This window comes from Chenopodium quinoa, unplaced genomic scaffold (genome assembly GCF_001683475.1).
Source record: "Chenopodium quinoa cultivar QQ74 unplaced genomic scaffold, ASM168347v1, whole genome shotgun sequence".
Taxonomy (NCBI): Eukaryota; Viridiplantae; Streptophyta; class Magnoliopsida; order Caryophyllales; family Amaranthaceae; genus Chenopodium; species Chenopodium quinoa.
Window position 1 is genome coordinate 2,579,435 of NW_018744066.1, and position 24,237 is coordinate 2,603,671.

Below are 24,237 nucleotides of genomic sequence, written 5' to 3' on the forward strand. Positions count from 1 at the left end.
CCTTGATTTTTTTTTTTTTTGACCTCAAATCAATTTCATAGAACAAAAATGATCCCAAAACCTTTAAAGAACATGTTTTGGTACAAAATTTTTTTATTTTGTTTTTTTTAAATCCTTATATTTAAAGGTTTTCTTAACAGAAAGTGTTAAATAGTGGTAAAATCAAAATTTGCCTGTTTGGGTATTATTTTATACGTATTAATTTTTTTTAAGGGTGACAAATTCAAAAATTAGGTCATGGGTGATAAAGTATAAAATTTACTTTAATTTATAATATCAAATATCCATACATTTTTATTCATAATAGTAAAAAAAAAATGTACTCCCTCCGCCCCTTAATACAATGTCTCTTTCTCTTTATTATGTGAGGAATAAATACTCAAAAGAGGCATTATATTAAGGGACGGAGGGAATAGTAATTGAGTTAATATTGCATTTACTGACAAACGTAAAATAAGAAGTGGTGTAAGTTAAAAGAAACAGTTGAAATATGTATCTAAACCATCAAAAATTACAAATTTATTAGACCTTATCATTGAAAGGCCATATTAGTAATTTTGGTGGTATTTGCCTGTTGAAGTAACCCTTCTTATCATTCTCCTCCATTCTATATAAAGGGGTGTGATATGCTGATCATTTTCATACATTACAACAATTTACAAGTGATTGTACACATAAATTAATAAGAATGAGTATGAATCTTAAACGTAAGCTTGAGGGGGAAGTTGAGGTCACAGAAAGTGCTGCCGATGTCCTCCATGACTTGTACAAGAGCAGACCTCACCACCTTGCGCATTCGGGTGGCGCAAATTACTTACAGGGATGCGAGTTAAGTCACGGTGTCATGGGCACGCCTGGCTGTGTACTCTCTTGGAATTACACTCTAGGTAAATACTTCCCACTATACAAATTTCCTAGTGTTAGGTTTTGTGTTTTTGATTACTACGGAGTACAAGACTTCGTGTTTTTAATTTACTGCTTAAAGTGGTTGGTCGATATACTATTAGAGGACCAACTCAACCAAAAGGTTAAGCTAGCTGATGGTTGAAGCCCAGTAATATGTTTTATACTCTATACATGGCCAAAATTATTGGCAGTCAACTTGTTGCAACTAACAATGAACATAGGAAGTATGTGGATTATGTATTTATGATAAATTTCACGACATATTATATGTTTCAATACTCGTGTTGCTAATAAAAAGTTATAATGTTAGTATGTGAATAGTAGCTAAACGTGTCTATTATTCAGGGACAATTAAAAGGATTGTACTTTCGGCTTACACTAATTATTAAGCTGCTTACAATATTGATAACGATAAATTACTACGTACACATACTAAATTTATAATTTATATGTTTTTGAATAACTAAGATGGGAAGCAAAGAACTGGCAAAACTGAAATCGAAGAAATCGATGAAGAGAAGAAGATGGTAAGGCAAAAGGTGGTAGAAGGAGATCTCCTAGACGAGTACAAGAGCTTGGTATTTATATGTCATGCTATACCCAAAGGCAAAGGAAGTAGCACAGTCAAGTGGACACTCGAGTACGAGAAGGTGCATCCTGGTATCCCTGAACCATCTTCAATGTTAGATGCTCTCCTTGAAGCTGCCAAAGGCATTGAAGATCATCACCATGGTAGCAAGTAAACAATCATCGCGTTGCTCTAAAATTGTTGCACTTGATTGACTATAATATATATGTTGAGCCTTTTGGTTTTGATGGACAAATTGACAAACTCGACTAATGAATGTTTTGAGTCTTTGGTGAATAAAGGATTCAAGCAAAGTTCGTTCCGGAGTAGGAACTTGGATGCGGAGTAGCATTCTTTAAAAAGCCTCGTGCAAATCTCACGTTCTAGTTTTAATTGTGAGCACTCAATAATATAAAGTCGGAAAGGAACTCAATGACTTATGTTAAAGACTACTGGAATAAAAGTTAGTTTTAAAAGATAATTTCTTAAAGAAAAGATAATTTGTAAAAGTTTTAATAAAGATAATTATCGAAGATAATTATCTAGTTGTTTTAATAAATAATAAATTTATCTTTTCAAATAAAATCTTTTTAAACAAACTTTTGATAATCTTTTAAATAAAATATTTGATAAAGTTAGCAAGTGGTTTTTCTGTGAGAAAATCTTTTATACGGCTAATGGTTATCAAGTTGTTAGGATAGTGGTTTAATTAGATAAGGCTAGGAAACCTCTTCATGATCACAATCTGTCAAGATAACTCCACAAGTTGTTAGTGGGTTGTTGACATGTGGACGTGATTATGGTGGAGGTTAATGACTAAGCCTTCTCTATAAATACTCGTGCAAACTATCTCAGAAAAACATAACTCTTAAGCATAAAAATTCCAGTAGCCATCTAATAACATAAAGAGAGTTATTTTCCTTCATATATTCTTGAGTGCAATAGGTATTTGTAATCACAGATTGTATACAAGTACTTTGGGGTTGGGATTGTGAGTTTGTAAGGTGAGGTTAAGGAAGCTTCGTTGCTGAAGTCTTCTGTGAGAGTTGGGAACAAGTTCCTAATTTGGGGAACTTGTTAACGGGTTTGAATCTTCACTTGTACAGAGTTTGATTACATAGTGGAAATTTAGAAAAGCCTATATCTTCTCTCGTCATTATTTCATTTAGTTAAATTCCGCAAAAAGTTTTTAGATTTCACCTCAAATACAATTCACCCCCCCTCTTGTATTAGCCAGTTAGAGTTTCAGTTGGTATCAGAGCGGGAACTCAGAACACGCAGGCAACCCTGTTGAGTAAGTTCCTGGAAAATGGCTTACACAGAGGAAAAGGAATTCGGGAGTACATCCATTCAAAGGCCTCCATACTTCAACGGCAAATTTTATCCTTATTGGAAGGATAAGATGGAAATCTTTATCCAAGCAGAGAATTATCAGGTATGGCGGATTATACAAGTAGGAGATTACGAAATTACGAAAACAAATGCTAATAATGAGATAATTCCTATAGATGAGCAGGTCAGAAAAGTCTTAAGAAGTCTTCCAGACAATGACAGATGGAGAGCAAAGGTCGCAGCGGTGCAAGAATCAAAAGACTTCACCAAGTTCAATCTGGAACAGCTTGCGGGTTCCCTCATTACTCACGAGATCCAGTCGAACAATCGGACTCAGGAGACTGTCAAAAGTCAAGGGCTAGCATTAAGAGCTAATGAAGAATCCGAAGAGAAGTCTGACATCGATGAAGAAGAAGCTGCAATGTTGGTGAGAAGGCTGAAAAAATTCTACCGTAACAACAAGTTTTTAGACAAGAAGAAAGGATACAGTAAAAGAAATCAGGAACCCAAAGCCAAGTCTTCTTGTCACAAATGTGGAAGCACCAACCACTTCATCAAAGAGTGTCCATTATGGGAATCTGAGAAAGGCAAGGGAAAAGAAACTGATCAAAGCAGAAATTCCAAGCCTAACTTTTCTAAAACAAATTTCAGGAAAGCAATGATTTCCACGTGGGGAGAATCGAGTTCCGAAGAAGAGGAACAGGAACACACAGACGATGAAGTAGCCAATCTCTGTCTAATGGCAAAGCATGATGATGAGGTAGTCATTCAACCTAGTTATTTGAAATCTCTCTCAAAGGATAAATTAATCTCTTTATTGTTAGAAACCTTAGATGAATATAAAGAATTATGTGCAAAACTAAGACAAGCCGAAAAGGCAACTGGAATTTGTAGAGATCATGTTAAGTATCTGAAAAGCTTAAGAAATGATGTTCAAGGCAGATTCTTTGAATTGTTAGATAAAAATATTATGCTAAAAGAATCCCTTGAAAGAGTCAAGAGTGAGAATATCATGCTGAATATTGAATTGACTCAATATAAAATGTTGTGTACTAACATTGATTCTTGCAGGTCTACTGAAGTTCCTTTAATCATGTTTAATAATGAACTAGAGCATGTTAAGAAAGAGATAAAGGAAACCAATGATAAAAATGAGAAACTAGAAAAGGACCTAGAAATTGCAAGAAAAAGTAAAAATACAGCAAGCACGGGTGTTCCCAAGTGGGTAAAGGAAGCTCAGACAAAAAGAACAGAAGGTCTAGGCTATGTTCATAAGAAGAAGTCCACTGGAAAGAAAAAGAAATATGTGAACTTACCTAGTGAGACCGTTTGTTCTTTCTGTGGTAAAAAGGAACATCGCAGTGAAGAATGTACTAAGAAAGCAAATCTGTACAATAAGAATGTGAATTATGTTTGGCAGAAGAAATCTGATTTAAATGTGTCAACACAGGAACCCATGAATGAAAGGGTTCCTACTACTAACTCTTAATTTCTTTTGCAGGTCGAAGTGAGGGGGAACAACCAGTGGTACCTCGATAGCGGTTGTTCTAAGCACATGACAGGAGATGAATCCAGATTTCTCTCACTGACGGCCTATACAGGGGGAACAGTGACCTTTAGAGACAATAAGAAAGGCAACATTGTTGCTGTTGGCAAAGTAGGAAGGTCAAGTTCCCATGCAATTGACAATGTATTTTTAGTCGAGGGTTTGAAGCATAATCTACTCAGTATTTCTCAGTTTTGTGATAAAGGAAACTTTGTAAGCTTTTCTTCTGAAAAATGCAAAATCATCAACAATAACACTGGTAAAATCGTTTTGGAAGGAACTCGTAAAGGGAACACATATACCGTGGACCTTAACAAAGTTCCAAAATACAATCTATCTTGTTTAAGTGTTATTGAGGATGATCCACTTCTATGGCATAAACGTTTTGGACATGCTAGTCTTTCATTGCTTGACAAATTAAGGTCAAAGGACTTGGTAATCGGATTACCTTCTATCAAATTCCTAAATGACAAAATTTGTGAAGCCTGCATCAAAGGAAAGCATGTTCGATCATCATTTAAATCAAAGAAAATGGTAAGCACCACAAAACCATTGGAACTCATTCATATGGATTTGTGTGGCCCCGTTAGAATTCAAAGTAGAAGTGGAAAAAGATATGTCTTAGTTCTTGTGGATGATTATTCTAGATTTACATGGGTCATATTCTTACATAGTAAAGATGAAACTTTTGATATGTTTATGACTTTCTTGAAAAAGACACAAAAATCAATAGGTAATCAACTTATTCATATGAGAACTGACCATGGTACGGAATTCGAAAATTCCAAGTTTGATGAATTTTGCAGAGAACAGGGAATAAGTCACAATTTCTCAGCGCCAAGAACACCACAACAAAATGGTGTGGTTGAGAGGAAGAACCGAACATTGGAAGACATGGCAAGAACAATGCTAATAGCAAGTGGGCTTCCAAGAAATTTTTGGGCAGAAGCCGTCAACACAGCATGCTATATCGTCAACCGAGCCATGCTCAGACCAATGTTGGACAAGACACCTTATGAACTGTTAAAAGGGAGAAAACCTAATATTGCTCATTTAAGAGCTTTTGGATGCAAATGTTTTGTTCACAATAATGATAAAAGAAATCTTGGAAAATTTGATGAAAGGAGTGATGAAGCAGTCTTTTTAGGATATGCATCTAATAGTAAAGCTTATAGAGTTTACAATAAGAGGACTATGTGTGTAGAAGAAAGTATACATGTGATTTTTGATGAAACTAATAATTATGGTTGTATACAGGAATATGAAGATGGAGATTTTGAAATTGGTCTCACTCGTTCAACAGACCAAGATGAAGAATTAATTCCCAGAAAGCAGCATGTTCGAATTACTGAAAATACTAATAAGGAACCTACTGAAGTTCCAAATAATACTGAAGCCTCTGATCAAAATACAGAAGAAACAGAAAATACAGAAGGCGAAGCAAATGCAGAAGCAGAACACCATGAAGAAATGGAAGAAAGAGCAACTCAAAATAACACTTTTATACCAGCTCAATCATTCCAACCAAAGCCATGGAAACATCAAAGGTCACACCCCCTGGATAAAATTATAAGTGACCTAAGCAAGGGAACTCAGACGAGATCCCAACTGAGAAACTTCTGTGCATTCAACGCCTTCTTATCAACACTGGAACCTCGAAATCACAAAGAAGCCTTGGAAGATGCTGATTGGATTGTTGCCATGCAAGAGGAATTAAATGAATTCGAAAGAAACAAAGTGTGGCACCTTGAACCCAAACCAACAAATCAAAAGGTTATTGGTCTCAAATGGGTATACAGGAATAAGCTAGATGAACATGGCACAATTGTAAGGAACAAGGCAAGATTAGTTGTTAAAGGCTACAATCAGCAGGAAGGTATCGATTTTGAGGAGACTTTTGCTCCTGTAGCTAGATTAGAAGCAATTCGTATTTTAATTGCATTTGCTGCATTTATGGGTTTTAAACTTTATCAAATGGACGTCAAATGTGCTTTTTTAAATGGTTTTTTAAAGGAAGACGTCTATGTTGAACAACCACCTGGATTTGAGGATCCAAACTTTCCTAACCATATTTTTAAACTTGATAAAGCACTGTATGGATTAAAACAAGCTCCAAGAGCATGGTATGAAAGACTTTCAAAATTCCTTTTACAAAATGATTTTAAAAGAGGAAAAGTTGACAAAACTTTGTTCTTAAAATCAAAAGGAACTCATTTATTAATTGTACAAATTTATGTTGATGATATTATTTTTGGTGCAACTAATGAATCCTTGTGCAAGTACTTTGCTGATTTAATGAGCAGTGAGTTTGAGATGAGCATGATGGGGGAACTCAACTTCTTCCTTGGGCTCCAAATTAAGCAAACTAACGAAGGAATAATGATCCATCAGCAGAAATATGTGAAGGAGTTATTAAAAAAATACGGTATGGAAAGCACAAAGATAAACCACACTCCCATGGGAACAACCACAAGGTTGGACCAAGACCCCAAGGGAACTCGTGTGGATCAAACAAAATACAGAGGTATGATTGGTTCCTTGTTATATTTAACTGCCAGCAGACCTGACATTTCGTTTAGTGTAGGTCTTTGTGCTAGATTTCAATCGGATCCAAAGGAATCGCATCTAACAGCCGTCAAAAGAATTCTACGATACTTGAAAGGGACGGAAGACTTGTGTCTGTTTTATCCAAAAAGTGACTCGTTTGACCTAAAAGGATATGCTGATGCTGACTATGCAGGAGATTTGGTCAATCGTAAAAGCACATCAGGTATAGTCCAATTCTTAGGCTCTTGCATGGTTTCTTGGAGTTCCAAGAAACAAAACACTGTTGCTCTATCCACTGCCGAAGCAGAATATGTGGCTGCTGCTGCATGTTGCTCTCAATTGCTATGGATAAAACAACAGTTGCGTGACTATGGCATTATTTTAGAGTGCGTTCCTATTCATTGTGATAACACAAGTGCCATTTGCATTTCTAAAGATCCAGTACAACACTCTAAAGTTAAGCATATACATATAAGGCATCACTTTTTGAAAGATAATGTTGAAAAGGGCTTAATTAAGCTAGATTTTATTTCTACTGAATTTCAAATTGCTGACATTTTAACTAAGCCTTTAAGCAGAGACAAGTTTGAAAAGATGCGTGTGGAATTGGGGATGCTACGGCTCAAGTGACTTTTGTTTGGAACCCCTAAGGTAAAATCGGATGTAACTAACGATGCTATGCTCAATCTTGTGTGCATAACACAGCTGAAATTACCCAGGGGAAAGATTTGTGAAGTATTGAAAAGTCACGTATACATACTCTTAATATGTTAAAAATATTGAGCCATGTTGTTTCAAGTTCCCTTTTCATCATTCTTTACTCTCTGTATCATGATCACGTAAATTATCATCATAATTTACAATCAATTTGCTCTTATTTATCTTTTTCATTTTTTATCTGTTTTTCTTCTTGTTATTTTCTTTCTTATCTTTTATTTCTATCTTATTTTTTATTCTTATCTTTTTCCTTCCTTATTTTTTCATGATCAATTTTTCTATTCCTCATAACATTCAAAAATACAAAAAGATTTTTTTTCACGTAAGATAAGGAGCTAACATATTCACTACTCCTTAACTTCCGTATTTTTATCTATCTTATTATTGTGATACGTTTGAAAGATGCAATTATTACATCCTATTAAACCCATACTACCCCTAAAACTACCCTACTACCTTACCATACAAACCGTCACTTTTTCTCACCCTTCCCAATTAAATTTTTTCTTTAACACTCCACCTTCACCCATCAAATCAATTAAACTCCCCATAAACTTCCATAACCGGCCTCACTCTCTCTCCTCCCTATTCACACTATTCATCTTCTCCTTCCTTTCAATTCATCCTCATAACCATGAAAACCAACCTAACCTCAACCCCGAAACAACCAAAAACCCGGAAGCCTTCCTCTGTTGGCGGCTCCCCTGAACCAGTCCCACTTGCCGTTGTTCACCCTCAAGCTTCGACAAAGAGAAAGGCTACAACCGTGAAAGGAGGTGACAGAAAGAGGCAAAGCTCTCAAAAGTCTCCATCTTGGAATTACACTCACGGTTATCACATCAATTATGACTGGTGTACGGCAAGTAAGTTCTCCGAATTCATCTCCTTAATTGATTATCAAGAATGGGTGCATTTGTTCCAAAATTGTTCTCACTATCCAATTTACCCTAAGCTTCTGTTTGAATTCAAAAATACTTTCAAACACAACAATGGTGTTTGCACGGCTACGGTCCCACCTCTGGCTATAGTTCATACCTAAAACACAAGCAAATTGTGCAAATTGGGCATTATGATGAGAATAGGGTTATTAAATTTATCGGTGGAAACCCGAAAAGCAAGACTTCGCATCATAACATACTCACCCCTCTTCACAAATTATTGTTCAATTTCACATGGAGAGGCATTGTTCCTCGTTTGCAAAAACGTAGCACAGTATCCCTACTAGATGCAACCATCATCTTTTGTCTTGCTCGGAAAATAAAAATAAACTTTCCAAAGTTGATGATTGAACATTTGGCTTTCTATGCAAATAAATCTACTATTCCATATGGATCTCTCCTCACTGTGTTGTTTAAGTCTTTTGGGATTGATGTTGAAAGTGAGTCACCCACTTATATTAAACTTGAGAACATTCTCTCGGAGCAATCTTTGCTTCGCCTGAGCCTTAAACTTGAGAGTGGGACACTTACTTTCTTGACGAGAGGAAGTGAGGAGAAAAATCGTGGAAAAGGGAAAACACAGGTTGTAGAGGGAGATACAAGTGAGTCAGAAGAGGAGGAAAGTGAGTCTGAAAAAGAGGAAAATAAAGAAAAAGGAGAGGAAGAAAAAGGAGAGGAAGCAATTTCTGAGGGGGAACCTCAGGAGGCAGTTTCTGTGGAAGAAGAGGAGACTCAGAGTGAGGGGGAATCTAGCTCAGAAAGTGAGAGTCTCGACCTCCCTTATACAGGAGGACTAAGGCGGAGTAAGAGGAAAATTGTCAAACCTGCTACTTCTACTCTAAAGCCTGTGATCATTGAAGACATTAGCTCTTCTGATCACTCAGACCCTGATTTCACCCCTACACAAGTTCCTTTTGCCTCCGAGCCATCTCCTGTTCCTGCCTCTCCCACAAACCAAGCTAAACCCTCTTCCCCTCCTGTTTCACCAAAACAGACTTCTCCCTCTCCCTCCCCAGCTTTTCCTACATCACAGCCTACAGGCTTTGCTGCCTTCTCTGGAACAAATGCTTCTGTTTTTGATATTCAACAGGTGAAAGCAGAAATGGAGAAGCTGGTAAAGATGGTGTGCACAAAGCTGGAGGACATGGCAAAGCAGCTGGCTTCTCTTCAACGCCAAGTGCAGGCTGTGGCAGATGCTCAGGCAACCAGTTTTACTGGGATGGAGAACAAAGTTGATGCTGCTGAGAAGAACATACTGCACAGCACTCAGGAGATATTGGAGACGATTAACAGGGTGGCTTTTGAAGAGGTGGAGGAAGCTTCCAATGACCCCAAAACCCCAGCTGATGAACCTACTTACTCACCATAATTGCAATTTCAAACTTGTCACTTTTACTTCTTTTGTTTTTGCTTGTTCCATTCGGATTTCAGTTTGTAACTCATAACTTTTGCTACTCTTTCCTGCTTTTGATTTTCGTCTATGGGAACTTGGCTCGTATTTTTCATATGATTGTGTGTGTTTGCTGATGATTTAGTACCTAACTTATTTTTGCCTTGCATTATTTGAGCTCACTATTCCCTACGTAGTCTAGTGGGAGTATAGCAAAATGTTTTTTTCAATCTTTTGATAATGCCAAAAGGGGGAAAAAGACAAACTTCATGGCGGCTAAGGTGTTTACCAAGGAACTCACACATCGAAGGTACAAACTTTTGCTAAGTTCAGTTTTTAAAGTCTTTGTTAATTTTTCTTTTGCTCAGTTTTTTTTTAAAAAAAAAAATAATAATAATAAAAAAAAAAAAAAAAAAAAAAATACTTTTTAATATTTTTCTAAGTTCTTTAATTGTTTTTTTGTTTTCATGCCTTACTTTAAATTTTTGTTGCATGCCTGGATGATTTTATTTACCTAAGTTTGTCAATGTTTGTCATCATCAAAAAGGGGGAATTTGTTGAGCCTTTTGGTTTTGATGGACAAATTGACAAACTCGACTAATGAATGTTTTGAGTCTTTGGTGAATAAAGGATTCAAGCAAAGTTCGTTCCGGAGTAGGAACTTGGATGCGGAGTAGCATTCTTTAAAAAGCCTCGTGCAAATCTCACGTTCTAGTTTTAATTGTGAGCACTCAATAATATAAAGTCGGAAAGGAACTCAATGACTTATGTTAAAGACTACTGGAATAAAAGTTAGTTTTAAAAGATAATTTCTTAAAGAAAAGATAATTTGTAAAAGTTTTAATAAAGATAATTATCGAAGATAATTATCTAGTTGTTTTAATAAATAATAAATTTATCTTTTCAAATAAAATCTTTTTAAACAAACTTTTGATAATCTTTTAAATAAAATATTTGATAAAGTTAGCAAGTGGTTTTTCTGTGAGAAAATCTTTTATACGGCTAATGGTTATCAAGTTGTTAGGATAGTGGTTTAATTAGATAAGGCTAGGAAACCTCTTCATGATCACAATCTGTCAAGATAACTCCACAAGTTGTTAGTGGGTTGTTGACATGTGGACGTGATTATGGTGGAGGTTAATGACTAAGCCTTCTCTATAAATACTCGTGCAAACTATCTCAGAAAAACATAACTCTTAAGCATAAAAATTCCAGTAGCCATCTAATAACATAAAGAGAGTTATTTTCCTTCATATATTCTTGAGTGCAATAGGTATTTGTAATCACAGATTGTATACAAGTACTTTGGGGTTGGGATTGTGAGTTTGTAAGGTGAGGTTAAGGAAGCTTCGTTGCTGAAGTCTTCTGTGAGAGTTGGGAACAAGTTCCTAATTTGGGGAACTTGTTAACGGGTTTGAATCTTCACTTGTACAGAGTTTGATTACATAGTGGAAATTTAGAAAAGCCTATATCTTCTCTCGTCATTATTTCATTTAGTTAAATTCCGCAAAAAGTTTTTAGATTTCACCTCAAATACAATTCACCCCCCCCCTCTTGTATTAGCCAGTTAGAGTTTCAATATATGCAACGGTTCTTTCGGGATGATGCATATATTATACTTTCGAGTTGCAATAATTTCAAAGAATAATAATGTTATGTTATGAATCTTGTTTTCTTTATTTGTTTATTATGGTGTTGCCAGCTTTACATAAGCTAGACCTAAATAAGGCATGTATTTGTTCTATGATCAAGTATTCAATTCCTGTACTTTTTATATTATGATATGACTGCTAAATAATTATGTGTGCTACACATAAGGATGTTGTACAAGGATGTATGTACTTTATTATTAAAGATTGGTATATGTCGATATTTACTTTGATAATTTATTTTTTTAATTTTAATTTTAATTTTTTTTTTATATTTTTTTTTTGGAAAGGAGAATTTCCTCACAAAGTTACAAGTAGGGGGAATTAGGATCCTTCTTACTTTGGGTGAAAATCCAATCGACCTTCTTGCACATAGTCGTAAGGGTGGAAGAAGGACTTTCAACCATTAAGTTGACTTTAAAATTCAAAAAGATATTGTATAACTCCTTGTCTTCAATAAATAGAATGACATACAATTCAAATTGATCTTATTAAACAAGGTTTGGTGTATCTGGTGATGATTATTTCACCTTGTAACCTTGAGGTCATAAAGTCATATCTTTCATCGGATTCTACAAGAAAAGACTATAAATTATCACTTATAGAGTTTGATTGTTTAGTAACTAAAAAAAACATGGACAAGGAAAGGGGGGAAATTAAAACTGAGTTTAATTTAAAAAGCTTTTGTTGAAAATGAGATTATAGGTTCTAATTGTTGTCACTTGGAGCAAAATTCGTTATTTGTAAAATCATTTTAATTGTAGTGAAACAAAATTAATCAATTAATTAACTAGTGGAAGCTTGTTTTTGATAGAGATCAACTAAGATAAAAATAATAAGGTTTTGGAATCAGACTAACCCAAGATGTGGCTTCGATCGCTCTTGTTTACAACTTTACCCCTCTTCGTACCTTTTATGAGGAATTATTGCATGGTAAATCTAAGGGCCATTTCATAACAAAAAATTGGGCTTGAAACAACAATCCATTGCCTTTAATTAGCTTACAATAGACACCATATGAAATTGATCAATGAAATAAAATGTCTGGATTGCATATGGTTCATAGCAATCGGTTTACTCAATGGTATCATCATCATCATCATCATCATCTACTAAATTAGATATAAGTTGAAACAATAACTTGATAATCAGTTTAATTTGAAACAACTACTAGAAGTACTTGATAATACCACACGTCCACACATATATTTTACGGAGTATAATTGTTAAATTGTGACTCGAAATCTAGAAGGGCTGACTTTGAACGCTTATATCTCTCAAACTACAACTGATTTTGAGATTATTCAAGTTGGAGGTGATAGCTTGGTTCAAGAGCTTTCCAACGATAGTCATATGCCCAATTCCGATAAGAAACGAGAAAATTATGACCGTTTTACAAAAACCTAACGAAGCTGGAAATTTGCAACGAGGCTGCCATCTATAGCTCTATGCGAGTGAGCTATAGCTCGGCCTTATGAGGACTTGCGGCAGGCATGAGCTAGCTGCCGAGCTATAGCTCGGTAGTTAGGTTATTCTAGGATAATTTATGAAATATTTTCTAAAATTATATCTTTTCTATGACGGCTATTTGAGTATACTTGGGGAACAATCTTAGGGTTTTATTAGGGTTTCCTTGTGTTATAAAAGGACCATTTAATTGATCAATTAGATCATACCTTGTTGAGCCATTAGATTTAAGACTCCTTGTATTATTCTCTTGTTTCTTTCTCCATCATAGTGAAGAAGCTCTCGAATCCCCCACCCGTGGATGTAGGTCTATTTTGACCGAACCACATAAATCCTTGTGTTCTTTGTTTATCTTCTTTATTGTTTTTCTCATTCTTAATTTCATTGACTTGTTCCACATTAATCAAACACGATTACACCCTAATTTCCTAAAAAAAACCTAATTTCTATTTGAAACATTATCAATAATATATATTTTGTATGTTTAAATTCTGAAAAAAAAATAAAATTATCAGCGTTTTAATGCTGTATATAGAGTGACGAATACTCGTGACATAACAATCTCGTGATCCTCTTCGTCTTCATTACCATCTCCTCAAGTTCCTGCTTAACAGAAGAAAAAACAAATTGTTTAGGGTTATGAGATGATAATTTGTGACACCCTACACTTTGGACATCTATCCCATGCCTTTCTAATACGAAGTAATATGTAAAAATAGTTTAAACCGGTAAGGAGGTGACAACTACTAGTATACAACAATAATAATGTATAAAAAATATGATTCATCAAATAAAATTAAAAATGTATATAGCTAACTTAAGTAGTTTAAAATCATCATTATATATTAGATATTACGTTATGTACCTTGTTTTTCTTATTGAACTTGTTCATATCCGTAACAGGAAATGTACTCTTGATTGAAACGTATTCTTGCAGTGGGCCAATTTGAGCTTTTCTAGTATTATTCTCTTTCAAATTGTACCATACATAACTGAATGTCCGGCGGTTGTGTTTCAAATGCAGTAGAATTTCGTTCTTGTCACTCGAAATAGCCAAAGGGACACTAGTTAACGAAGACCTAATTGGATACAAGTCCGAGACACTTAATAACAAAACCCATGATTCTTTAACACCGTACTCTTTCATCACCCATAGCTTGATCCCTGGGCTCGAAACACTATCTTGTGAATCTTTTCCCTCTAGGACGCTCAACGAACCATCTAAAACCCCTATATCTTGTATGTAACCTTCTACACCGGGTGCCGGAATTTCACTCCAATTTTCGTTGCAAACATTAAAACTGACAATTTTTTTGCAATCATATACAAAATGCAACAAACAATTGGTAACAACAGCAGGTTTCAGATTTCCTGAAATCATCCTAATAGTTGGACAAAAGTACCCGGATAGAGTACTTATTTCTTGATTATTTGAGTAACATATACGGTGCCATGACTCATCTCTTAGGCTGTATAAGAAAACGCCTGCATTGGCCGTTGTCCAAGAATCACTACCAAAAATAACAACTTTGTAGTCATCATTTATATGATCATATCCGACTCCATATCCGAGTCCATAAATAAGGAAATTGTCATAAAAATCGAAGCGAGGAATAACGTGGTAAAGACGAGTTAATGGATTTAGTAAGATCAAAGTAGAGTCACTACCAAAGATGCAAAGTAACAAGTCATTGCACGAAGCAACAATCATAATTAATCCCAACTCATCGTATAGGTATGGAGGAAGCTGAATTTTCTCCGCCTTCGAAAAGTCGTTGCCATTGACTTCGGCTGCGTAAAGACTGAGCTTGCTATTAAGATCGAAATTGGGATATACAAGGAGAGAATTGTTAGCGCGGAGATTATAAACATGGGTGAATTCCGAAGATGATATGAGGGTAAACCATGACTTGCACACGAGTTTTGCTCGTAATAAGGACTTGATGTTGGGGAGCCGTAAAAGAATTTGTGAGAGAATTTCCGTAGGAAGGTCTTCAATGGGACTTGGTGCATCGTTTTCACTCGAAGATGCCGCCATTGATTAGTTTTTATTTTTTTTATTTTATTTTTTTACCGAAGCTTATAGCGTAGCTTTAATAATAACATATTGTCTGTTTTGTGTCCATGGTCGGATGGGATTCCGAAGAAAGGTTGAAGATAATATTTAGAGTATCACTTCATATTATCTTCTTAATATTATTTTTTTAATTTTTGTCCCAAAAAAAATTATGTTTTAATAACGTATAAATTACAAAGAAATCATGAAATACTAGCATTGTATTAAGGAAATTTTTATACTACCTCCGTGACACATTATTTGCAATGATTTGACATAAAGTAAAGAGGAAAAATGTCTAATCGTTGCAAATAATATGTAACGGAGGTAGTATATGGTATTTTAGGGCTACATATAATAAAAGTGCTAAAGAAAAAAATAAATGAAAATATAACATTAATTATTCTGATTTTCAAATTCCTAAATTAATAGGAGTACTAAAGATGAGGTACTCCTATTAATATATTTCATGTAGGAAATGTATAATACTATATTACAGGTTTATTTTTAACCTTAACGGCTATTAGCAATATCCAATTTTCATCTTGAATTTCATGCTAATTGATCCTTTGTTTTTGTTTATTAGATCATGAAAATATGTGTCTTTTTTTAATCTAATTTTGTTGGAAAATCCCTACAACGATTAAATATGAAATCAAACTTAAGCCAAGAAGTGAGTATCAGATTGAAAGAAGGATTGAAGAAACTGAAATAACGTGGATTCTTATATATAATTCTTTTTCTTTTTTTGTCAAAATATCTTTTTAAAATAAACTACAAAGTCATCCAACTCAATGATTTTGATTAGTCAATTTAATGAGCTGAGATTTAATATGATACAATTGATTAGTGGCTACAATTTGTATTATTTACTAAAAATCGATACAAGTATAACATTAATAAATAAATAAATAAAAAAAAGGAGTATAAGTATGATATATCCAAGACTCCAATAAGTATCCAGCTACCTCATAAATAACAATCAAATGACACAGTTTTAGTCAAAAATCACTTTAATTAATTTAGTTAGACAACGTGTTAGATTATTATATGATTTTTTCTAAAAATCAATAAAAGTTATACAGCTAACCATATATATATAAATGCTTAAGATATTGATCCACAACATATTATATAACGTCCACAAACTACTCTTTTACTGAGAGAAATGTTTTCAATAGTACTCATGCGCGTCTGTTCGATGATCCAACTATTCAAGATCATATGATCATATCAAATCAACAAAATTTTGATACTTATAAAGCCGAACCGTACTAGTTATGTGGAGATCAAAACAAGACCAAATATATTAGAAGATTTTGACCCGGTTTTAGATTGATATCTTTCTATATAAGTTATTTTAATTTTCTTTTTACAATAATAAGTGAAAATAGATAAAAGAATACATATTCATATATGGCTAGTGACATGGTGCGACCATTTCACATATATAAACTAATGGAGTTACATCTATGATTAAATAGAGTTACCTTGACGGTTATAAACAAGCAGGGTTTATGTTTTAATAGTCAAAATAAAAGAAGAGGAGTTACTTGAGTATATAAATGAGGTTTACTTACTACTTTTTTTTAAGTTTAATTGGTGTTTCTCGTAAAATAGATTGGATTAGAGTTCCTCCATGGACAAATTAAGGTTATCCAGGCCACTTAGATAATTAAGGCTCATACTGATAAAAAGTGATTATTCATATAAACAAATGTGACCACAGATGAGACTTGTTGATGATCAAAGAAATCTGCTAAATTAGAGAGGAAATAGAATAGAATGACTTGATTATTATTCATCAACAGGTATACTCACATGTGGGTTTTCTCATAGGCTCAACACTCCCCCTCACATGTGAGTTGTCTATAATACTGGCCCAAATCACAACACAAACAAACCTCTGATACCATACTAGAGAGAAAATAAAATAAAATGAATGGATTAAATTATTTATCAAACGAGTATTTATACGAAACCTAAAATCATAGGAAATAATCTTCGTAAAAGATTACCATATATCCTAACGATATATTCACTATATATATTATCTTAGCATAAATAAATTTAAATATATTATTCTCATAATAATAATAATAATAATAATAATAATATAACATAAATAAATTTAAATATATTATTCTCATAATAATAATAATAATATGTATACGGAATATATATATATATATTAATCGTTATGAATATTTTAATCTAAAAACAAATTAATCTTTTCCCCATCCTATTTAAAAGAATTTTGAAATGAACCGGTGAAACAAAATTTAAGCTGGAAAATTATGCTTTAAACCGAAAAATTATACATTTTCAATATGAGACGGGAATAGAACTCTTTCTATCTTATCTTTTTTTTTCCAGACTGGATGTACACGTGTACTCTTGTAATAAATAAATTAGTGTTAAGAAAATATGATGTCATGATATATATATATCTCAATCAAACAGATTAGAATTGAATTCGGGGTCATCCTTGAAAACTACTTCCGTACTTCGTAATACAACAATAAACTAGAAATTTACTTTAAAAAAACGTGATTTTTTAAGAAAATTAAGAAAACTACATAATTGTAAGAAAATGAACTGTCCTAAAAGTCCAATATTTCTAGTATAAATAAGAAAGTGATCATAACAAACCATTCATGTTAACGTAATTGTGTAGGTGTTCCAAAAATAAGAAGAATGAGTTTAAAACGTAAGTTCGAGGGTGAGGTAGAGGTGAGAGAAGGTGCAGGTGATGCATTCCATGACATGTATAAGAGTAGACCTCATCACATCAAGCATGCTGCCTCTAATTTTGTTCAGAGCTGTGACTTGCATCATGGCCAGGACTTTGGTGTGCCTGGCTCAATACTTTCTTGGAATTTCACTCTAGGTAACTAACTTTCAACTCTATCACTCGATCTATGACTATAAGCTATACTCGTAGTTGTACTAAGACTACTAACAAGAGTAACAACTCCGTTAAATTTTAGTTACAATATCTATTTTTAAATATGTGGTAAACAATAAGTTTCAATGACGAAGGTTTAATTTTTATATATGTACAAATAAAGTATCTTTAATTTTGTGTTTGATATTCAATTTTTCCATCAATTCTCAGTTCTACTAAAATTCGGTACGGAGTACTATTTTACTAAGGCAAAACATATATTGAATTTTTTTTTTCTTGCTCATTTGTACTTCAGAAATGAGAATTGAAGGGATTACACAAGAATTGAATTTTCCCATAAAATTTAAGTACGTGCACTTGTGTGGTTGATAATGATAATAAGATAGAGTTGGAAATGAAACTTCTTAGAAAGTTTTGCCCTGATACCACAAAATATCATTTCATGGAAAATTCATAGATTTTACTACGTATTCATTCCTCTAACCAAACAAGAAGGATGCATTTTTTTTGGTAGGTGAGATCTAAAGATGGGCATCGTGCCGTGCCTGGGTGGGGCTCATGCCAAGCCGTGTCATGCCGGATCCCCGACGGGCCGTGCCGTGCCAAGTTTTGACAGACCCTGGCCCACGACACGACAAGACACAATCCATGTGTCTGGCGTGCCGTGTCGGGCAGTGCCGGAATCGTGCTGGGCCCGTGCCACCCACGTGTCAGCACGGCCCATGGCCATCTTTAGACTAAGACCATAAGATTTTTCCTACCAGATCGACACTTCTCTTAAGTTGATATGGCCCTATTAATGAACTAGACACTTAATAATGAAAGGAAATAAAGATAAAGAGATCTTCACCCTCAAAGTACCCCTGGCCTAGTAAAGATCAAATCCCAAAAACCTTAAAGTTGGAAGGTCTTTTCCTCATCATGCATTAGCTAGGCCAACACTATGAATAGTAATTATGCGTGTTATTATTATTGGATAATGAATTACTAATACGTACTTTTTGTTGAATAAGATGGGAAATCTAGTAGAAGTGCGAAGACTGAAATCGAAGAGATTGATGAGCAGAAAAGATTGGTGAGGCAAAAGATAACAGAAGGTGATATCCTAGACGGACAGTACAAGAGCATGATATGTACATGCCATGTTGAACCAAAAGACAAAGAAACTTGCATAGTAAAGTGGGTAATAGAGTATGAGAAGGTGCATCCTAACATCCCTGAACCAACTTCTTTGATGGATGCTCTTCTTAATGCTGCTAAAGACATCGATGATCATCACCATGGCATTAAAAAGTAAACCTATGTTTCGAATTTTTTAATTTTAATAAGTGTTGTATTATGTGTATTTTCTTCCCTCAACTTTTATAATAAGGTGTTCCTACTAAATAAGGCATGTACGTACTCGCTTGGGTGTTTCTATATATTCCGTATAATATATATGGCCAAAATAAAACTAATACTTTGTATGTATGTTACCTCGATCTAGTATTAAATAAAAAGCACGAAGTATATATATAGTACATGTATATTAGTTCTTGTACCATATGCAAAGTATTATATTGTAAGGAGTATATGTTATTATTAATTAATTTTGCTGATAAATAATGTGTTATATTGTATAGTAAATTTTGCGAAAAACTACCATCTATATGACGAGTTTTGAAAACAACTACCATTTTAAACTTTTTTTGAAAAAAGTACCACAAAAACATAAAAAGTTTTAGTAGAATTACCTTATCTAGTTTTTCGGCTAGAATCTCCGACTGTGGAGCCCACCAATTTATATTTCCCTCCTAAAGTTATTTCTCGATCTCTCCTCTATTTATAACTGCCAATCTTCGTTTCCCCTTGTGCTTATGTTAAAAAATTAAAACCATAATCTCTTCATTGAAGTTAATTAATTGCTGAAAATACATAACAAAAACGAGTAATGAACCCTAGATTGGGTAATACAAAACAATTGCCTCAAATCCCCCTACTTCAAAAACCTTCAATTTCAAATTTTTTTACCATTAATCCTAATTTGAATTGAAGATTCAATTGAGAAATTGTGTTAATTACAAGGCAAATTAGTTATATATTATCTTAAATTGAGTTCGCCAAACAATTTTGCTTCTTTTCTCATCCTGAATCGATTGAAATGAAAAGATTAGGGGCCCACAACCAGATATTCTAGCCGCAAAACTAGATAAGGTTGTGCTACTAAAACTTTTTATGTTTTTGTGGTAGTTTTTTCAAAAAAAATAAAGGTTTTAAATGGTAATTGTTCTTAAAACTCGTCATTTATATGGTAGTTCTTCGCAAAATTTCCTATTGTATAGTTATGGGTCATTTCATAACAAAAAAGTGGGCTTGATAGCAATAGCTGGATACCGTATGAAATTGATCAACGAAAAATGTGTTGATTGCATATGATTCATAGAAATTATTTAACTCAATGGTATTATATACGAAGTACTAGATTAGATAACTGCGCATGTTAGTTTAAACAATAACTTGAAATCGATCAATGAAAGATGTGTTTAAAGCAACACCAACAAGTACTTTATACTACGGTACTACCACAGAAATATTTATAATTTATGCTAACTAAAAATTATTTGAAACAAGATCAATATTTTTTTGTGTTTGGAAATTTTGAAAAAAATTATCAGCAAAAATAATCAGTGTAGGACTGTAGGTATATAATTGTATGTGATGATTGCTCCTAATTAATAATCTCATCATCTTCGTGACTTCGTTACCATCTCCAAGTCTGCATAAGAGCCCAAAAAAAAAAAAAATTATAACAATGAGATAATAATTTGTGGCACACTATATAAAGGTATGTTATGTGTTAATTACTCTATATATACTTCATATAATAATATATCGACATATAGTATATGAGTACTACTTCCGGTCCAAATTACTCGCAACTTTAGAATATTTTATATCTCACAAATAATACCTCAAAGTTGAGAGTAATTTGAACCGGAGGTAGTATAATAAATGCATACAAAGTTAATTATATTTCACACTACTTATCGAAAAACCAACTATGAATGAATTGGGACATACAAGTATACAACAATAATAATGTTCATATAGGGTTGAGCAAATATATATATATATATATAGTTAGTTCAAGAGCATCAATAGAGATTACGTACGTACCTTATTTTGTTTTATTAAGCTTACTAATATTCGTAACAGGAAATGTACTCTTAACTGAAACGTATTCTTCCCATGGATTAATTTGAGCGTTTCTAGTCTTTTTCTCTTTCAAATTATACCATACATAACTGATCCACCACTGGTGCTTCAAATACAGTAGAATTTCGTTCTTGTCATTGGATATAGCCAAAGGAGTATAGGCTAACGAAGCCCTAATTGGATACAAGTCTGAAACATTTAACAATAAAACCCATGATTCTTTAACGCCGTACTCTTTCATCACCCATAACTTGTTTACCCCCTCTAGGAGGCTCAACCAACCATTCAAAACCCCTATATCATTTAAGTAACTTTCTGAAAAGAAAGTAATCAGAGATAATTTTATCAGCAAAACTTGCTGTTTTTCTTTTTTGGTTCAGGTTTTAAGTGTACACTACTTTTGTGAGTATACAATTACTCTCTGGTTTTTCTTACTCGGCTGCGCAGCCTTACAAGGATATTTATATCACTGCTCCTTACAATCCCTAGATACATTCTAACCTAGGAATACAGATCATTCTAGAGAAAATACGCCAAGCTAACAACTGTCACCAATGAAATAGAGCCACTGCAAATAAGACAAAACAGTCACATGTCTACCATGTGACATACAACCATTCTACAATTCTACATCCCCCCCTCAAGTTGGAGCTTGGGGTGAGAAACAAGACCCAACTTGAAAGAAAGAAAATTATGTTGTTGCTGAGTGAGGGATTTGGTCAAGATGTCAGCCAATTGATGAGCTGACTGAACATGGACAGTTGTGAGGAATCCTTCTTCAATGTGATCTCTCACATAGTGACAATCAATGTTGAGGTGTTTAGTCCTCTCATGAAAGATGGGATTTTGAGCTATATGCTCAGCTGACTTGTTGTCACAATGTAGCGGAATAGGCTTCTCGACCTGCACTTTCAAATTCTGATCAACCCATACCAATTCGCTGGTGGTATGTGACATACTCCTATATTCAGCCTCTGTGGATGACTTAGAAACAATCTTTTGCTTCTTAGTTTTCCAGGATACTAGACATTTCCCAATAAAAATGCAGTATCCTGTCAAGGATCTAGCGCTGAAAGCACAGCTTCCCCAATCAGCATCAGAGTATCCCTGAATTTTCAATTCAGATTCACTGGGATAAAACAATCCCCAGTCCATTGTTCCTTTCAAATATCTCATGACATGAATAGCAGCTTGAAGATGAGGTTTTCTAGGACATTGCATAAATTGAGACAGTTGCTGCACTGAGTATGAAATGTCGGGTCTTGTGATATTCAGATACAATAGTTTTCCAATGATTCGTCTGTAAATTTCAGGTTCTTGAAGAACTTCTCCACTGTCAGTTGATAGATTCATCCCCTTAGGGAAAGGGAATTTAGCAACTTTACAGTCTTGAATACCATTATTCTTCAAGATATCAAGAATATATTTTCTCTGGTTCAAGATAATTCCATTTTCATTCCTATCAATCTCAATCCTGACAAAGAATCTCAGCTCACCAAGATCCTTAATGGTGAATTCTTTGTCCAAATTCTTCTTCACCCTTTCTATTTCTTCCAAGTTATCACCTGTTATTAGCAAATCATCTACATAAGCTAGAATGATCGCTTGCTTTCCATTATCTTCTTTCGTAAAAAGGGAATAATCTTTCTTGGACTGAATGTATCCAAGCTGTATCAAAAATCCCTTTAAAGCACAATTCCAAGCTCTTGAAGCCTGTTTCAGACCATAAATGCTTCTCTTCAATCTGCAAACCTTTCCTTCATCATCTTTCTTATATCCTTTTGGAGGCTTCATGTATATTTCTTCCTCAAGATACCCGTGCAAAAAGGCATTATTTACATCCAGGTGCTGCAACTTCCATCCTTTGATAGTAGCAAGAGCTATCAAAATCCTTACTGTACTCAATTTTGCTTGTGGGGAAAATGTATGTTTATAATCCTTTCCCTTTATCTGCTTGTCACCTCTAGCTACTATTCTTGCCTTTAATCTAACAACATTTCCTTCTCTATCATACTTCACCTTATACACCCATTTACAATCAATGGCTCTTTTACCCTCGGGAAGAGTCACCATTTCCCAGGTTCCATTTTTCTCCATTGGCTGGAACTCCTCTTGCATTGCTGCTTCCCATCCAGGATGCCCTTCAGCTTGTTCATATCTGTCTGGCTCAGTCACTTTGATTATTTTGCTCATACAAGCAATATAATCAGGAGAGTGATTTTTCATTCCTTTTATAGTATGGACTGTAAAAGCTGCAGATTCATCTGATTGACCCGTCATACCAGGAATCTTATAGATGTAATCCTTGAGCTTCCTGGAGACGGTTCTTTCTCTTTTGGATCTTCTTGTCTCCTTAGGTTTTGCATTTTCTTCCTGAATAGGCATACTTTGTGTTGCAACTTCTTGTTCAACTGCTGCACTTTCATCATTGTGAAATATTTGTTCAGAAGTTTCAGAATCCATATGCACAGATTCACTAGCATCAAACAACTCCAGAGTTTCTAAACTTTCTTCAATAAGAGAGTTATCGCCACCACCTTGATCATTTCTTTCTTGATCTTCTGAATTGATATCTGGAAGAAACACCTGTTTATACAAATTTTGCAAAACAGGTTCTTTTTTATTGAGAAAAGGAAATATTCTTTCCTCAAATTTTACATCCCTGCACATATAGATCTTTCTTTTTTCTAATTCAAAGAGTTTATAACCCTTTTGACCATATGGATACCCTATTAACACAGATCTTATTCCTTTTTCACCAAATTTATCTCTCTTTTTCACAGTAGGTAAACCATAACATAAACACCCTATGATTCTTAGGTGATCATATTCTGGTTTCCTTTTATTCAATCTCTCAAAAGGTGTCTTCCACCCTAAGACTGAACTTGGTAACAAATTAATCAAATAAGTTGCAGATAGTATACATTCACCCCAGAAATATCTAGGTAACCCTGCATGCAACCTAATTGCTCTTGCGGTTTCGAGGAGGAATCTGTGTTTTCTTTCCACTCTTCCATT

At 34.2% G+C, this 24,237-nt stretch overlaps 3 protein-coding genes across 4 annotated transcripts in view; 2 read left to right on the forward strand and 1 right to left on the reverse strand.

The window, feature by feature from the left end:
* Positions 1–11,829, forward strand: part of LOC110691015 (MLP-like protein 34) — a 29,441-nt gene extending 17,612 nt beyond the window's left edge. The window contains exons 1-3 of one of the 2 annotated variants that reach the window (XM_021867952.1): positions 659–887; positions 1,375–1,698; positions 11,525–11,829. In XM_021867952.1, the coding sequence (XP_021723644.1) occupies positions 689–887; positions 1,375–1,649 (474 nt within the window). In that variant the 5' untranslated portion in view covers positions 659–688 and the 3' untranslated portion in view covers positions 1,650–1,698; positions 11,525–11,829. Of the gene's footprint in view, positions 1–658; positions 888–1,374; positions 1,699–11,524 lie in introns of those variants that run through there. The other variant, XM_021867953.1, reaches the window with a different exon arrangement.
* A 2,069-nt stretch (positions 11,830–13,898) lies between these two features.
* Positions 13,899–15,098, reverse strand: LOC110691092 (F-box protein CPR30-like). The gene has a single exon (XM_021868025.1). The coding sequence runs from the start codon at positions 15,096–15,098 to the stop codon at positions 13,899–13,901; it is 1,200 nt and encodes a 399-aa protein (XP_021723717.1).
* A 2,665-nt stretch (positions 15,099–17,763) lies between these two features.
* On the forward strand, positions 17,764–19,609 carry LOC110691017 (MLP-like protein 34). Its single transcript, XM_021867955.1, has 2 exons — positions 17,764–18,006; positions 19,038–19,609. The coding sequence occupies exons 1-2, from the start codon at positions 17,814–17,816 to the stop codon at positions 19,319–19,321; spliced, it is 477 nt and encodes a 158-aa protein (XP_021723647.1). The 5' UTR covers positions 17,764–17,813; the 3' UTR covers positions 19,322–19,609.
* The last annotated feature ends 4,628 nt before the right edge of the window (positions 19,610–24,237 follow it).